This window comes from Nerophis lumbriciformis, linkage group LG09 (genome assembly GCF_033978685.3).
Source record: "Nerophis lumbriciformis linkage group LG09, RoL_Nlum_v2.1, whole genome shotgun sequence".
Lineage (NCBI taxonomy): Eukaryota > Metazoa > Chordata > Actinopteri > Syngnathiformes > Syngnathidae > Nerophis > Nerophis lumbriciformis.
The window spans coordinates 24223014-24241107 of record NC_084556.2 but is presented as its reverse complement, the minus strand read 5'-3'; the positions used below and the strand labels follow the sequence as shown (position 1 = coordinate 24241107).

Here is an 18094-nt window from a genome sequence, read left to right as displayed (position 1 = left end):
AACAAAGAAGGAAAAAAAACATACATAAGTCGCACTGGAATATAAGTCACATTTTTGGGGGAAATTTATTTGATAAAACCCAACACCAAGAATAGACATTTGAAAGGCAATTTAAAATAAATAAAGAATAGTGAACAACAGGCTGAATAAGTGTACGTTATATGACGCATAAATAACCAACTGAGAACGTGCCTGGTATGTTAACGTAACATATTATGGTAAGAGTCATTCAAATAACTATAACATATAGAACATGCTATACGTTTACCAAACAATCTGTCACTCCTAATCGCTAAATCCCATGAAATCGTATACGTCTAGTCTCTTACGTCAATGAGTTAATAAAATTATTTGATATTTTACGGTAATGTGTTAATAATTTCACACATAAGTCGCTCCTGTGTATAAGTCGCACCCCCGGCCAAACTATGAAAAAAACTGCGACTTATAGTCCGAAAAATACGGTACTTTATATTAGAAATGGCAACAACAGAGGATGAATGCCCCATAACAAGAAGATAGAGAAAAAGAAGAAACTTATCAACTACGTCGTCACCACAAACTACAATGACGGATGCGCGCAAATTTTCAGGACTTATGCAGATCCCAAATAAACATCAGCAGGTACCAGGAGGTAAGAATAGTTGGTTTTGCATAATTTTGCAAAACAAAATGCTATATAATATGTCTGCTAATGGGTGCCATTTTGTGGTCCCTATACTCACACCATATTAATACTCTTATATCTGACTATGGTGGCCATAATGCATCGACAATCCATCAAGCGGTGTGGCTTCAAAGTTGTACTAAAACATTTTTGACAGATTTTTGAGCGCTGTGTGTAACTATTGATTTTTTAGAAAAATTTAAGGATTTTAAGTACACCTTACAGTCCGAAAAATACGTTACGCCAAAATGCATTTAATAATTTTAGCTATTACACTAATTAGCTTTGTAACCAATAACACTCAACTTGGTCTAGATAGTTTAGCCTATATTTGGATTAGTTTTAGCATCTTGAATGCAATTTACTAAGATCTAAATACCTCGTGCTATAGAGCGTGTGCAGTTTATAAGATTGTGTTTACTATTGGTAGGCGTTTTTGCGTGTGATCTACTAAGACTGCGTGTTCAATTGAAAAGTGGTGCAGACTGCCTTATTTAAATGAGGATTTTGCGTGTAGCTGTGTACTATACAGGGCATCATCACAGAGACACTCTCATTTACTGCCATTCATGTTTGCTATGTTTTCAAACAAGCAGGAGACATCTACCACTTTTTACGGGCATTTTAGAAGCAATCGTGCAGTGCATCTACATTGACACCATTTTTTGTTTTTTTTTGTTTTTAGCCGCTGATGCAAAAAAATTAATACTTCAACAAGTTTTTATTATATAGGATACATGTTAGTAAGATTATATGTAAAAAAATAAATGTCATTACAAAAGAATATTAAATCGCACCAAAATGCATAAATGGAATTTTTTTAAATCAGCCCCTGAAGTCATCCAGCAGCTATGAAATTAAAAGGATGTCATACGTTTCTGAATCCATCGTGCGTCTTTGCAGCGTGAGCACTCATTTTTCACAGCCGTGTGTAGAACTGTGTCAGTTTGCACGTCCTTTTCAGATACAAAATAGTGCTCACAAAATAGTGCTGAGTGTTGATAAATCACATTGTGTGCTGTTTAACATATCTACATTTTCTCCTCCCAGTATTGTGGGCATTTTGATGATCAACATATATTCTGCATATTAATGAAGAAAAAAAAAGACGCAAAATGGATTGCACTGCTAATTCTGCCACTTTGCACACATTTAGTAGATCAGCTTTGCGTGTGCTAACAAGTTTTGCACGTGTTTTAGTACATGCAGACTTTTAGTAAATCCGGCCCTATGTCTTATCATCTTTTTAAAGGCAGTCCTGCCAGAGCTATGTCATTAGAATGGCTGAACACATTTTTAAAGTGGCCAAAATACAGACATAAATATAGTACATTAGCTATAGTTTATAGAGCCCGCCTTTTAGCCCTGATTGACCAAGAGAGTATTTTTTCCTTCCCTCAGGCCACCATGGTGCAGGAGGACTTGGAGAAGACCAAAGAAGAGCTCAAAAACAAAGTGACGGTGGTCCATGTTCAGGAGCCCATCAACACTGAGAATGAGCACGATGAGAACGACGAAAGCAGTGCAGAGGCCAGCGCCGAGTTCACATCTGCGGCCGAGTACAACAAGGATCGCAGCGAGGAAGAGCGCATGACAGAGGCGGAGAAGAATGAGCGTTTGCAGAAACATCTACTCGTAAGTTGGACATCTTGTATTTTAGTACACGGTTAACATTGTTTGAGAAAGAATTCAGTAGAATCAAGCTAGATAACTTATTTTACACACATTATAAACTAGGAACACTTGCAAAAGTACTACTATACGGCCACACGATGGCAGCAAAAAGCCATGAAATTGTCTCTTAATGACAGAGGTTATCATGTTGTACTTTTTATCAATTCTTACAGTCTTCTGCAGTCAGTACAGAGTTGTGCATCATGTAAGTGTATATGCTAGTTCTACTGAACTACAAACTTATAGTTTTTCTCTTTCTATCCCCTCCTGCTCCAGGCCGGCTGCACCAAATGATAATATAAATACATTTAATAAAGTCAAATACAAATAAGGCAACAAGAGAAGTATCCTACACTTCTCTTTTGTAAAGTAAATCTGAACAGCCGATATGGGCATCTACATCAACTATATGACTTGTCTGAGAAGCTGGACAGGACCAAAAAATAAAAAAACTTATAGCTGTGGTGCAGGGGTTTACTAGGGCTGTCTACATATACTCCAATTGTGGACGATTAGGAGGGAGGTGATATACAACAAGAACAGAACACCATAGCTTATGTTATCATTAGTGGTTTAACAGAACATATATATTTTCTAATGTCTATATTTTTCACAATCACTGTATTTACTACAGAGCGCACCGGTATTTAAGGCCGAATTTGAGAATAATTTTTTTTTTTGTACTAATATTAGCCGCACCAGATTATAAGCCGCAGATATATACTGGTACGAAATATTTAGTAAATGTTTACTTAAAGTTAAAGTTAAAGTTAAAGTACCAATGATTGTCACACACACACTAGGTGTGGCGAAATTATTCTCTGCATTTAACCCATCACCCCTGATCACCCCCTGGGAGGTGAGGGGAGCAGTGGGCAGCAGCGGTGGCCGCGCCCGGGAATCATTTTTGGTGATTTAACCCCCAATTCCAACCCTTGATACTGAGTGCCAAGCAGGGAGGTAATGGGTCCCATTTTTATAGTCTTTGGTATGACTCGGCCGGGGTTTGAACCCACAACCTACCGATCTCAGGGCGGACACTCTAACCACTAGGCCACTGAGTAGGTACTTACATACCTTAATTATTTTCCAAACTGTGCCTGTCACATGGCAGTAAAACAGATGATCAAACAAAACAGAAGTCAACATCATGGACCCACTAGCTGCGGAAGCTTGCAGTCCAATAAGTTAATTAGAATCAATAACTACACGGTGACGTCTTGGGGAATTTACAAAACTGAAGCAATACAAAAAGAATGCCATTGTTAGTTAAGGATATTAACACAGATACTTGTAAACATGTTAGCACATTTGCTAATGCTAACAACGCTAGCTTGATTATATTACGATAGCCCGTACAAATATGCATGAAAACACTCTCACAGACATCACGTGTCGGTTTGGTAAGTATGAATTGATTATTATTTTATAAAACTTACAAACGGCAGAACAGAAACGCTTTGGAAGGTTTTACATCCAGTTCAAGGCATGAAACAGGAAGTACATTTTCAACCCGCACCACCTGCAGTGACCAAACTCGTCCAAAAAATGGTGCCTTAGCACAAACAATAACACACCTTTTCTGTGTCTCTGTCGGTGTTACATGAACACTATTTGTTGAATACAAAAGGTTATGGCAGTTAGAAAAGAAAAAATAATAAATTAGCCGCACCGTTTTATAAGCCGTAGGGTTGAAAGCGTGGTAAAAAAGTACAGGATTATAGTCCAGAAAATACAGTACTAATGATAGTGAATAAAAATTGCTTGTCAGTCGAGGAAGCATACACAAAAACAGTCTCAGAGAAGCAACCAACGATTCGCAGTCCTGTTGTTTTGTACAATAAAATATACAATCAATGATAACTAACTAGTAACTAAACTTTGCCAAATCGCTATCATTAGCTAACAACACACAAAGCTAATGCATGTGTGTATGCGGACGTAGTTTACGTAATTTATTGCCGCTCTTCCTTGGAACTCATGCACGCCTGCATATGCACAGCATGAGTCCAAGAAATGCGGAAATGTAATTATCATTAAATGACTTTTTTCACAATCATCCTAAATAACACTATGTTTTGTTATTCATTATGCATGTTTCACACAAATGATAAAATCTATGATTTATTGGGTTATGGCGGTTTTTTTTGCTGGTGAACTGAAAGCGCTTCCAGCACTTTAATTTTTTTTTAACATCTTCACGTGACCAGTCAGTACACAGTACTACATAGTGCTGGGCGATATTGCTGAAAACTGTATATGAACCTGATACAAGTTTTTTATATTGGTCGATATCAACTTCATCACGATGCAAGTTTTTTATATTGGTTGATATCGATAATTATTGATATTTTTTATGACCTATGGAAAATATGGAGCAGGATAAAAATATATTAGATGTTAAATATAACCTTCCTCTGATTATAATCCCCTCAGGGCAGAAAGGAAAGGTAATGTCAACACAATTTAAGTAATTACAATTCTTTATTCGCAATAAACACTTAACAATAACCTATTTAAATTAAGGTGTAAAAACAAATATATATATTTTTAAAGTTTATTAAAGTGTAACAAAATATTGCGTGTGAAAATGTAAACAAAGGGAAACCTGAGAAGAACAATTTTTTGCAGGTTTACTGCCAGGAAGTTGTGTGGTCTGTAACATTTAATTTGGTCTGTTATTATTATTTATTATGTAAATTAATTTATGTTTTGCAGTAATGAATATTTAAATATTATTGTACCAAATTATTATTTTAAAAGTAGCACATTTGATTTATATTTTATTTATTTTATTGATACAGTCTGCACTTTAGTTCCTACCTGTTGTTTCCGTAAATTTGAATAGGGAACAGACGAGGGTTAAGAAGAAAAGATGAGCCGGCGTTCCGTTAAATTTTTTTTAAAACTGCAATAATATCGAGGTGACTTTTCCTGTTTTATCCACCATTTCTTTGCTCTCTGCAGCACTCATTTGTACTTTCTCCTCTCACTCCGTGCAGAGAATCAACAGCGAGACAGCAAGATGGCGCAACCAAACGTGATAGTTGATACTGTTGCACGACTGGCTGTTTAGCTTGTACCTCCCATTACTGACTGATCACTTCCTGTTTTGCTAGTTTACAGACCCGCAAGTGCCTTTGCTCATGCATGCAACCTTGCTCTATTCTTTCCAGTTTCTTTTCAGTTCCCCCCCAAAAAATATATATATATCAAACGTTTTATCGAACACATATTTTATTGATATCGATTAAGAGTTTCTATTGCGATATATAGTGATATCGTTTTATTGGCTCAGCTCTAGTACGACATACTGTATCATCACGTGTTTATTTATCTTTAAAACACCAACATAGATTCCACTGATTGTCTACTATGGGTACAATTCTAAACATTTTACTCATTAAAAATGTGTGCTTTTACAAAAGGAAGTGGAACACTTTGGGGAAAATGGTGCACACCCCAAAATCCTAATAAATGTTATGAATTGTTGGAAGTCTGGAGACATGGATGATGCGGACAGGCTAAGACCTTCACACAGTACTGCACTTCTTCAAATGTGTGCCTTTCTTCGGCTGTAATTCCAGGCTTTGAGCTCAGAGCTGGCCAACGCTCGGGACGAGACCAAGAAGACGGTCAACGACATGATCCACGCCGAGAACATGCGAGCGGGGCGAGACAAGTACAAGACCCTCAGACAGATCCGGTCAGGGAACACCAAGCAGCGCATTGATGAGTTTGAATGTATGTGATGTGTGGCAGTCGTGAGGCTCAGTCCACCAGACTGCAGCCGTGCGTCACTCAAGCGCTTTGTCTCCTACAAATTCAATCAGCTCCAAATCAGCACAATGTACAAATATGGAAGGAAATTGCTCTTTTTTTTTTTTAACTCCGCAAGTCACTGGTGGATAAGGGACATACTGTATTTTATAAGTGCCTTCGTCACGAGGGAGGTTTTGTAGCATATCTATGATAAAAACATCAACTATTTGTCATTTTGTATCTTAAAAATAAAGAGCTGAAGGGCCAGCCTAACTCTGTGCCCTTTACATAAACATTTCTGTTGTACATGTGCAAAGTGCATTTCTCTGATTATTTTCATTAATTGAAGTCATACAAATTAGAACCCTAAAAAGAAATTGAACCTAAATATCTCGTCTATGCATCAGACCTAACATATCGTACGTTTAAAGCTCAGAGTTTAGTTTTTAATCAAATAGTTTTGTTATTGCAAATGGATACACTGTAGATCTTTTCAATGCAGCGTCCTGCATACAGTATGTCTTCTGTAAAGTGGAATAAAAGAACAATCTGACCTTACCTAAAATGCCTTTTTGCATATAATCATTTTCTTTAACATGCACTGGAACATCGCAATTTGCAATATTAACCAAAACAATAAGCAGGAGCTCCAATTCATGCATATTTTTTTTTCAAATATACTGTATGTATTTAATGAATAACTTTTGTATTTTTGTGATTTGGATTTTTTTCTGATGTGATAGAATCATGTACGGTGTCATTATAAAAGAAAAGAAAAAAGAAAAAAACACTGCTGAGGATATTTTTGTATGACAGAAAATCATCAATACTGAAGAAAGTATTAGTTGTAAAGTAATGAGGCTAGTTGAAGGAACAAGCAACACCCTGAGCACCAATAACAATACATTTTACTTCACAACGTCAACCGTGAATCTGCAAATTAATATCAAGTGCCACCATGGAGGGTTTTGCTTGTTCATACGTTTTTAGACATTAATCTTTGAAAGATGTATTTACAATATTTTGCAAGGTCAAAATAAAAGTATTATAGCAGTAGGTGTTTTTTCTATTTACTCTATTTTCATGCGTCCAGCTTGTTATACAGTCATAGTATTTTTTTGTCCATTCTTCCTCAAAGTACCAAGAATACACTTTGCTATTTTGGATACATTTTGACAATAACTTATTTAAATGATGCTGTAATTAATGTTGGAGATGAACAGGCATATTAACATGTACGTCTGCAGCTCTTATGTGAAAGAGGTGGACTCCGTGATGTTTGAAATATGAAGGATTATGAATGATAATTACCGGTTAGCGTGTATTGCCAAAGTTGCTCATCAGAACCTGTTTGCTTCCTTTTCACCAGTGAATAAAATAACACAAAAAATGCTTTATTTCTTGCACATCACCCATGTTGTTTTTGAATGTATTTTTAATCTGTCATTTAAAGAAGGGATGACTCAAATATTTTTTTTATTGAGGGCCACATCGTATTTATGGCTGCCCTCAGAGGGCCGACTAACGGTGAGTATACAGTATATGAATTATATAAACATAAAAGCCTCATTACACAATTGCCTATGCATTACATTATACTATTTTTAACAGATTGAGGATAACTTGTTTTGAAATCATATGTCAAGGTGACAATCAGATATTTACTGTAAGTATTTATTTTTGATAACCCTTTAGAATATGTTGTTGCATGATCAAATGGTATTAAAGTTAAAAAAAAATAAGAAAATGCATGCAGTGCATTGTTTCTGTCAAAATAGGAAAAACATATATTTTGCCAGAAATAAAATGTGCTTTATTAACTTATATTACGTCCAGGCTTATTTAAAGGTAACTACACAAGAAAATAATGTTGCATATATTTATTTATTTTTAATAAAACTTAACTAGTTGCGTGCGTGACAATTTCTTAGTGAAATGCAATTTAAGAAATCATACTATAAAGAAATGTAATTTGAAAAAGGATTACATTAGAAATTAAATTATAATTTTAAGAAGTAAAGTTAAGGTTTTTATATATGTAATTAATAATGTATAGGTAACTAGATGTATTGAGTGAAACCTGTGATTTAAAGAGATCATTTCACAAAGAAAATAATTTTGCATTTACCTGATATTCGAATATTAGCCATTTGCATACATGAAACTTTCTCAGTGAAATACACTTTAAGAAAATAAACTTTTAACTGTGTAATATATATATATATATATATATGTATATATATATATATATATATATATATATGTATACTGTGTGTATGTATATGTATATACTGTGTATATATATATATACACATATGTATATATATATGTATGTATGTATATATTTTAAAGGAATTAAATAAAAAATAGAATTTTGATATGAAAAAGTAGAGTCAAGGTTTTCATTGATTTATTTTATTAATATGTTGTAGGTTACTAGATGTCTAATGAGCCTTAGCTCTCCCAAGCCGCACATTGACTACTCTAAAGTATAACCAAAAAGTTTTTTTGTAACACTTAATAACTATACACTGTTAAGCGTTAATTAAACTTTAGTACATATTGAATTAATTATTTATGAAGCATATTTCCAACATTGTAAGCATAGTTGCCGGTACTAATGTTTTACTCAATTAGCTCATATGTTTCAGAATTAGTACAGACTGATTTCATTATTAATAAAGCATATTTTCAACATGAATACTCATTAGTATACAGTTTATAAACACAGTGGTATATATATATATATATATATATATATATATATATATATATATATATATATATATATATATATACTGTATATATATATACATATATATATATATATATATATATATATATATATACTGTGTATATATATATATACTGTATATATATACACTGTATATATACAGTATATACAGTACTGTATATACTGAATGTGGAAATGCTGACTCAATTTTATAAATATAACTTAAGTATTTTATAGAAAAGCCTATATATTTGAGTAAAACATTCACAACTGTGTTTATTAACTACCAAATGAGTATCGATGTCAGAAATCTTCTTTATGAATTATGAATTCAATATTCCCCAATGCTTTATTAATGTTGAATAGTGTGTATTTATTATATAGTGTTGCCATCAGTATTAAATCAACAACGTTTCCAATGGAACTTGTGTATTGGATTGTACACAACATCCATCCATAGAGGTCGGGTGCGATGTGAGCTGGGCGGCAGCCGAAGGCAGGGCACTTTGCGGTCCGATCCTCGGCTACAGAAGCTAGCTCTTGGGACGTGGAACGTCACCTCGCTGGGGGGGAAGGAGCCTGAGCTAGTGCGCGAGGTGGAGAAGTTCCGGCTAGATATAGTCGGACTCACTTCGACGCACAGCAAGGGCTCTGGAACCAGTTCTCTCGAGAGGGGCTGGACTCTCTTCCACTCTGGCGTTGCCGGCAGTGAGAGGCGACGGGCTGGGGTGGCAATTCTTGTTTCCCCCCGGCTCAGAGCCTGCACATTGGAGTTCAACCCGGTGGACGAGAGGGTAGCCTTCGGGTGGGGGAACGGGTCCTGACTGTGGTTTGCGCTTATGCGCCAAACCGCAGCTCAGAGTACCCACCCTTTTTGGATTCACTCGAGGGAGTACTTGAGAGTGCGCCCCCGGGTGATTCCCTCGTTCTACTGGGAGACTTCAATGCTCATGTTGGCAGCGACAGTGAAACCTGGAGAGGCGTGATTGGGAAGAATGGCCGCCCGGATCTGAATCCGAGTGGTGTTTTGTTATTGGACTTTTGTGCTCGTCACAGATTGTCAATAACAAACACCATGTTCAAACATAAGGGTGTCCATATGTGCACTTGGCACCAGGACACCCTAAGCCGCAGTTCCATGATCGACTTTGTAGTTGTGTCATCGGATTTGCGGCCTCATGTTTTGGACACTCGGGTGAAGAGAGGGGCGGAGCTTTCTACCGATCACCACCTGGTGGTGAGTTGGCTGCGATGGTGGGGGAGGATGCCGGACAGACCTGGCAGGCCCAAACGCATTGTGAGGGTTTGCTGGGAACGTCTGGCAGAGTCTCCTGTCAGAGAGAGTTTCAATTCCCACCTCCGGAAGAACTTTGAACATGTCACGAGGGAGGTGCTGGACATTGAGTCCGAATGGACCATGTTCCGCGCCTCTATTGTCGAGGCGGCTGATTGGAGCTGTGGCCGCAAGGTAGTTGGTGCTTGTCGTGGCGGTAATCCTAGAACCCGTTGGTGGACACCGGCGGTGAGGGATGCCGTCAAGCTGAAGAAGGAGTCCTATCGGGTTCTTTTGGCTCATAGGACTCCTGAGGCAGTGGACAGGTACCGACAGGCCAAGCGGTGTGCGGCTTCAGCGGTCGCAGAGGCAAAAACTCGGACATGGGAGGAGTTCGGTGAGGCCATGGAAAACGACTTCCGGACGGCTTCGAAGCAATTCTGGTCCACCATCCGCCGCCTCAGGAAGGGGAAGCAGTGCACTATCAACACCGTGTATGGTGAGGATGGTGTTCTGCTGACCTCGACTGCGGATGTTGTGGATCGGTGGAGGGAATACTTCGAAGACCTCCTCAATCCCACCAACACGTCTTCCTATGAGGAAGCAGTGCCCGGGGAGTCTGTGGTGGGCTCTCCTATTTCTGGGGCTGAGGTTGCTGAGGTAGTTAAAAAGCTCCTCGGTGGCAAGGCCCCGGGGGTAGATGAGAGCCGCCCGGAGTTCCTTAAGGCTCTGGATGCTGTGGGGCTGTCTTGGTTGACAAGACTCTGCAGCATCGCGTGGACATCGGGGGCGGTACCTCTGGATTGGCAGACCGGGGTGGTGGTTCCTCTCTTTAAGAAGGGGAACCGGAGGGTGTGTTCTAACTATCGTGGGATCACACTCCTCAGCCTTCCTGGTAAGGTCTATTCAGGTGTACTGGAGAGGAGGCTACGCCGGATAGTCGAACCTCGGATTCAGGAGGAACAGTGTGGTTTTCGTCCTGGTCGTGGAACTGTGGACCAGCTCTATACTCTCGGCAGGGTCCTTGAGGGTGCATGGGAGTTTGCCCAACCAGTCTACATGTCTACATGACCGTGTCCCTCGGGAAGTCCTGTGGGGAGTGCTCAGAGAGTACGGGGTATCGGACTGTCTGATTGTGGCAGTCCGCTCCCTGACCTGCTTGGTCCGCATTGCCGGTAGTAAGTCGGACACGTTTCCAGTGAGGGTTGGACTCCGCCAAGGCTGCCCTTTGTCACCGATTCTGTTCATAACTTTCTAGGCGCAGTCAAGGCGTTGAGGGGATCTGGTTTGGTGGCTGCAGGATTAGGTCTCTGCTTTTTGCAGATGATGTGGTCCTGATGGCTTCATCTGGCCAGGATCTTCAGCTCTCACTGGATCGGTTCGCAGCTGAGTGTGAAGCGACTGGGATGAGAATCAGCACCTCCAAGTCCGAGTCCATGGTTCTCGCCCGGAAAAGGGTGGAGTGCCAGCTCCGGGTTGGGGAGGAGATCTTGCCCCAAGTGGAGGAGTTCAAGTACCTCGGAGTCTTGTTCACGAGTGGGGGAAGAGTGGATCGTGAGATCGACAGGCGGATCGGTGCGGCGTCTTCAGTAATGCGGACGCTGTATCGATCCGTTGTGGTGAAGAAGGAGCTGAGCCGGAAGGCAAAGCTCTCAATTTACCGGTCGATCTACGTTCCCATCCTCACCTATGGTCATGAGCTTTGGGTTATGACTGAAAGGACAAGATCACGGGTACAAGCGGCTGAAATGAGTTTCCTCCGCCGGGTGGCGGGGCTCTCCCTTAGAGATAGGGTGAGAAGCTCTGCCATCCGGGAGGAGCTCAAAGTAAAGCCGCTGCTCCTCCACATCGAGAGGAGCCAGATGAGGTGGTTCGGGCATCTGGTCAGGATGCCACCCGAACGCCTCCCTAGGGAGGTGTTTAGGGCACGTCCCACCGGTAGGAGGCCGCGGGGAAGACCCAGGACACGTTGGGAAGACTATGTCTCCCGGCTGGCCTGGGAACGCCTCGGGGTCCCACAGGAAGAGCTGGACGAAGTGGCTGGGGAGAGGGAAGTCTGGGCTTCCCTGCTTAAGCTGCTGCCCCCGCGACCCGACCTCGGATAAGCGGAAGAAGATGGATGGATGGATGGATCCATCCATCCATCCATTTTCTACCGCTTGTCCCTTTCGGGGTCACTGTGGGTGCTGGAGCCTATCTCAGCTGCGTTTCGGCAGAAGGCGGGGTACACCCTGGACAAGTCCCCACCTCATCGCAGGCCCAACACAGATAGACAGACAACATTCACACTCACATTCACACACTAGGGCCAATTTAGTGTTCCCAATCAACTTATCCCCAGGTGCATGTCTTTGGAGGTGGGAGAAAGCCGGAGTACCCGGAGGGAACCCACGCAGTCACAGGGAGAACATGCAAACTCCACACAGAAAGACCTCGAGCCCAGGATCGAACCCAGGACCTTATCGAAGTAAAATCTACTTCAAAGGAGTTTAACTGGCGAATGACTTTTACATGGAAAATGGAGCTTTAGGTTCTCCATCCATCCATTTTCTACCGCTTGTCCCTCTCGGGGTCACAGGGGTGCTGGAGCCTATTTCAGCTGCATTCGGGCGGAAGGCGGGGTAAAACCTGGACAAGTCTCCTCCTCATCTTACCATGAATCGATTAACGTGGACCCCGACTTAAATAAGTTGAAAAACTTATTCGGGTGTTACCATTTAATGGTCAATTGTACGGAATATGTACTTCACTGTGCAATCTACTAATAAAAGTTTCAATCAATCAATCAATCGCAGGGCCAACACAGATAGACAGACAACATTCACACTCACATTCACACACTAGGGCCAATTTAGTGTTGCCAATCAACCTATCCCCAGGTGCATGTCTTTGGAGGTGGGAGGAAGCAGGAGTACAATCATGTTTTAAAGGAGTGGGATTGAATAAACCCTGCTTTTCCCTACTCCTTGTAGGACATGTTGATGTGTTTCACGGTTAACTTCATGAAGTCTGTGCAACATGACTACACTTGATCTATAGCTGTAGTACTGCAATGCGCCACATGATAGCGTAGTTCCTTCATGAGCTAAATTAAATGTACAGTTTATAATTTTCCACAAAAACACTTTGGGTTAAATATGAGATGACATTTATTTACAACATATATTTGGTATTATACTGTAATTCTATGCTCACTCGTGCACTTTAAAAAAAAAAAGCATGGCTCATATTTCCTTTGGCACAACAAACGCCACATATTTCTTCTCTTTTTGAAGCCAGTTGTCACTGAAAGCCTCCAACTTTGGAGAGCAGGTGACTGACAAGTGAGCAAATAAGCATGTTCTCAGTTGAATGTGAGTCCCATGGCAGGAAAAGAAAGCGCAGCAGCAAATTGCCGCAGTCACCAGTTCCTGTCAGCAGAGCCCCTCAACAGTTTGGTGTTGATGTAGTCCTTCAATAAGAAACTGAACTGTGGCCTCTTTCTTCACTGGGAAATGCAGTTATAATTATTGGGGAACAACTTGATGAAAGTCTCTTTCTCAAGAGCGTCTTCTCACCTCCAACTTCCTCTTAATGTGTGTTAGCGCTCACTCCGGTACTCACGGAAGATTTAGAAGTGTTTACGTTGTTGTGCCTTAATCCCAACTGGACACAAAATAGCGTTTGACGGGACTTTGTCACACACTGCTGTGGGACGGAAAAACAGCTTTCAACACAACAGGGTGGGAGGGAATAGTCCTCTAACTTCATTTTCCCACCAATTTCAAAAATAATTGTCATGAGAACAGAAGAGTTATAGATTTCATATCAGGATAAGAGATCATTTCAGTCACTGTGGTCAGACAACACACTTGATGACCTACAATTGAGGTGTGCGTGGACCATTTGCCCACCCAAGGAGCAACATTTATGAACACACCTTGAAATTAACTGGACTAACTTTTTATAATCAAGCAAAGTGTCCTGCACCTTGATCTTATTATATATTTAAAAAGATGAATTCTAACTACCTTGAATACCAACATTTATTGCCTGTTTTCTGCTTCCTAAACAGACATGAGAACGTGCACAAAAAAAACCCAAATGTTTCTGTTAGAATAATTGTATAGAAGTTATCACACAACTTCTGTGTTACATTGAGTTCAGGTCCCCTGCGAGAAGAAAAAAGCTGTCTTTCATCTTATCAAGCAAAAGGCTTGTAAAACTCCACTGTGTGCGATGGGATGCGACATGGAGGTGTCGGTTTCTTTGATCTATTGTCAGCCACAGGAAGATCTTGTCTTGACCCGAGATCTACAAAGCGGAGAGGAAGCAGGACCTAACACCGCTCCAGGCACCTTTTCTTTGAACTGTTTATGAACGCGTGCAAAAGCTGTTTATGACCACCTCCCCTTAGGAGCAGCTGCGTAATGTAATGTAATGTAATCAGAAAATGCCCAATTAAAGGAGGAGCGCGTTGGGACTGCCTTCAGAGCGGTGTGGTGACGCTGTACGAGGGTACAGGCACACAGGCGCTCTCCTCATGAGCTAAATTGAATCCTGTCTCTGTTTGATTTCCTTTGCTTCTTGTCTTGTCTAATAGATGTCATCGGTGTTTGAACCTGACAGTTTCCTTTCTGATTTGAGATTTTTGGCTGATTTCAGGCCCAACGCTAAGGATCCATCAGTATCGGATGATTTTGGAGAAAACATACTTGATCACCATGAATGATTATTGCCTTTTAAAGCACATGGTATTTCTTCTTATTCGGCAAGCGGTTAATGATGTGTTTCCATACACAGTGTGGAGCCGCTACCCTAAGTTAATAATAATCACCTCCATTACGGAAAACAAACTACATTTCTTAGTGACTTAAGTATCGTTATCAAGAATGATTTTCATTGGAAGATAAGGCTTTACAAGCCAGAAGCAGGCATGCTAAGCTAACCACTAAGCTCGCTTGAAAGAACACCAAGAAATAAGTGCTTAGTAAAGAAATGAACTAATAATAATCTAGAACAGCAGTGTCACACTCATTTTAGATGGGGGGCCACATGGACAAAAATCTACTCCCAAGTGGGCCGGACAGGTAAAATCACGGCACCATAACTTAAAAATAAAGACAACTTCAGATTGTTTTCTTTGTTTAAAAATAGAACAGGCACATTCTGAAAATGTACAAATCATAATGTTGTTGCTTTTTTTTTTAAAATAATGTATTTGTTATTTATATTTTCTGAATAAATGATGTGATAATGTTGATCAGTCAACTCATTGGTGTTAATTTTCAATCAAGAAAAAAAATAATAATATCAAAATCAAATTACAGAATATTATGTATGTAGTTTGATCATTTTTCTCGACTGATATACTAACATCACGTGGTTTATTTTGTACATATGTAGCATCATCTACTAAGATACAAAGAATTGCTATTGCGACATCCAGTGGACACATTTAGAACAGCTGTTTTTTTCATTCAAATATTTCAGGTTAATTTTTAGACTTAGCAAACTCTTCCCGCGGGCCGGATAAAACCTGTTCGCGGGCCTGATCCGGCCCTCAGGCCGTACGTTTGACACCCCTGATTTAGAGAGAGAAAAATAAAACAACGGTGGGTGTGTCAGCATTGTCACAGTCGATCCATAAACTGGTGGTGTCGATACCAAGGGTAGTATCAGTACAGTGTATGACCGATATTAAAATGAAAAGGTTATTTTTATTTTCTCAAAATAATTTGTTGTTGTTTTTGTTAATGTGTACGAAGGACTTTGAGGGCAAAAACCAAAAGATTTCATTGAGTAGATTTTGTTTAGTTATTGTGTACTAATGACTTTGTTTTGCTCCGACTTTTGGATGTAATAAAAAGAATAAGGAAGTTGTGTTGACATTGTTAAACTGCTAATAGCACTCACCATGAAGACATTGAAGAATGTACAGTGAATACTTGTGATTATATCAGTTAACTTGTTGGTATCAGTATTGGTGTTAGCTGATCTCACTCGTGGATTCTTGTTATTCCTGATTGGAACATCGTGAGTTAACGCAGTAATGACAAAATGTAAAAAAATAAAAAGGAAAAATAACACAAGTGAGGTTTTGAGCCAAACTACCTATCTTGTGTGACTCATTGCAAAGTTGAAAAGTCCTACATTTAACCCCTTGTTGCATTCCCTTCTTTAAAATGATTTCCTCAAACTCACGTTTTGGATTAAACCAGTTTCTCCAATTCTTCCAATCCAAAAACAAACTCATTAACGCTGCGCAACACGAGGTAGGGTGATGATGTCATCGGATTGTTGATGTCATATTCTTACCAATGACGGAGCAGGAAAGGGCTAGTCATACGTTTTTTTTTTTTACGAAGTGCCCTGTCATTCAATAATTGACACACAAAACACAAAGTACAAAAAATAAGAAAAACCTGGCATATGCCCTTTTTCACAGCAAAGATGAGATGTATGAAGAGTGAAATAAAGTAATGTGTGCGCCTCACGCCATCTTCATGCTTCACGTACGCACATTTCTACAGGCTGTGGATACTTTGGCAACACACAGAGGCAAGGACACAAAATTTACTTTTTTGCCAATGCATTCAATGTTTGAAATTCTTATTCATATTTGTGAGGACGTCTATTCATTTATTTTGGCGACCATTCTGCCACCCATTGCTGTCACAATGTGTTCCTGTGACTGCAGCACTCATTTGGCCAGTCGGGCAGACAGCAGCAACAACAGTGCTTGAGGCACATTAATAAAAAAGGTTGAATGTGTCACGTACGGCTGCTACCGCAAGCAGTTCTCCTGTGTTGCAATAATAAATTGAGTAATCACCTAAGGGTCAAAGTCTTTCGCATCCTTTTTTTAATAGAGCTGTCATGTTTAAATTTAAAAGACTGCAAACCAAATGCTACAACATTTTCAATATGGCTGTGAGCAGGCTATTGAATGAACACATTTTGTTGGAAGTTTGCTTATTTTTCAGTTACTTGACATACAATACCTGTTAGTATGCCATTGTTAGTATCGTAGCTTTTTATTTTTTTATTTATTTTTTTTAGCCAATTTTGTAGGTTAACACACTCAGTCATATTTGGGTACTTGATGCACGCTAACATTAACATGCTACTGTAGCATTTTAAACACATTTTTAATGTACACAAATCAGAGTAATATATTTTAGTACTTGACGCACATGACAGTTAGCGTTTTTGCTTGCTAACATTAGCATGCTAGCTTTTTTTAGTTAATTCAATAAGTATTTAGCAATTTATAAGTTGGTATTTTTACTAATGCAAACTGAAAGCATGTTATCGTTAGCATGTTAGGATAACACCTTTTTTTTTTTTTAGCTTGTTTTGCTCATACTTTTTGTTACAGCGTGCTAACATTTCAGGTCAGCTTTGGCACTTCAGCGATCACACAAGGTTTGCCTAAAATTGCATTTTCTAATAATTTGAAAAGAATCAATCAATCAAAGTTTATTTATATAGCCCTAAATCACGAGTGTCTCAAAGGGCTGCACAAGCCACAACGACAAGAATGTATATAGAATACTGGTTTTGAAGGTGAAAACAACCAAAATGGCCCCCACATGCTTTAATTTGTTTGGGCACCCCTGGTTTAGACCCATACCAACACATTTAAGGTAGCAGAGGGTTAGGAATATACCGAAGCTCCATTGGCAGCAGCAAAAGGGTACGAGGCTTGGAAAACAGCATGTCCAAGAAAGACCACAAACGTACATCCGCCTCACTGTGATGTCACAATGTAGCCAATCTTCAAAAAAGACTGAAAAACTTTGATGCATGCAAAACTGCGTGCAAGCTCAAGGCAAAATGCATGAACCTTATGATTTAAAACGTAGACATTATTGGGCAGCACGGTGGAAGAGGGGTTAGTGCATCTGCCTCACAATACGAAGGTCCTGAGTAGTCTTGGGTTCAATCCCGATCTTTCTTTGTGGAGCTTGCATGTTCTCCCCGTGACTGTGTGGGTTCCCTC

The 18094-nt window shown here is 39.7% G+C and overlaps 1 protein-coding gene across 1 annotated transcript in view; it reads left to right on the top strand.

The window, feature by feature from the left end:
• The window catches only part of LOC133607471 (moesin-like), a 37643-nt gene extending 30143 nt beyond the window's left edge, over window positions 1-7500 (top strand). Inside the window, exons 12-13 of the mRNA XM_061962126.2 lie at window positions 2069-2302; window positions 5929-7500. Coding sequence (XP_061818110.1) covers window positions 2069-2302; window positions 5929-6093 — 399 coding nt within the window. The 3' untranslated portion in view covers window positions 6094-7500. The remainder of the gene's footprint in view (window positions 1-2068; window positions 2303-5928) is intronic.
• Window positions 7501-18094: the final 10594 nt, after the last annotated feature.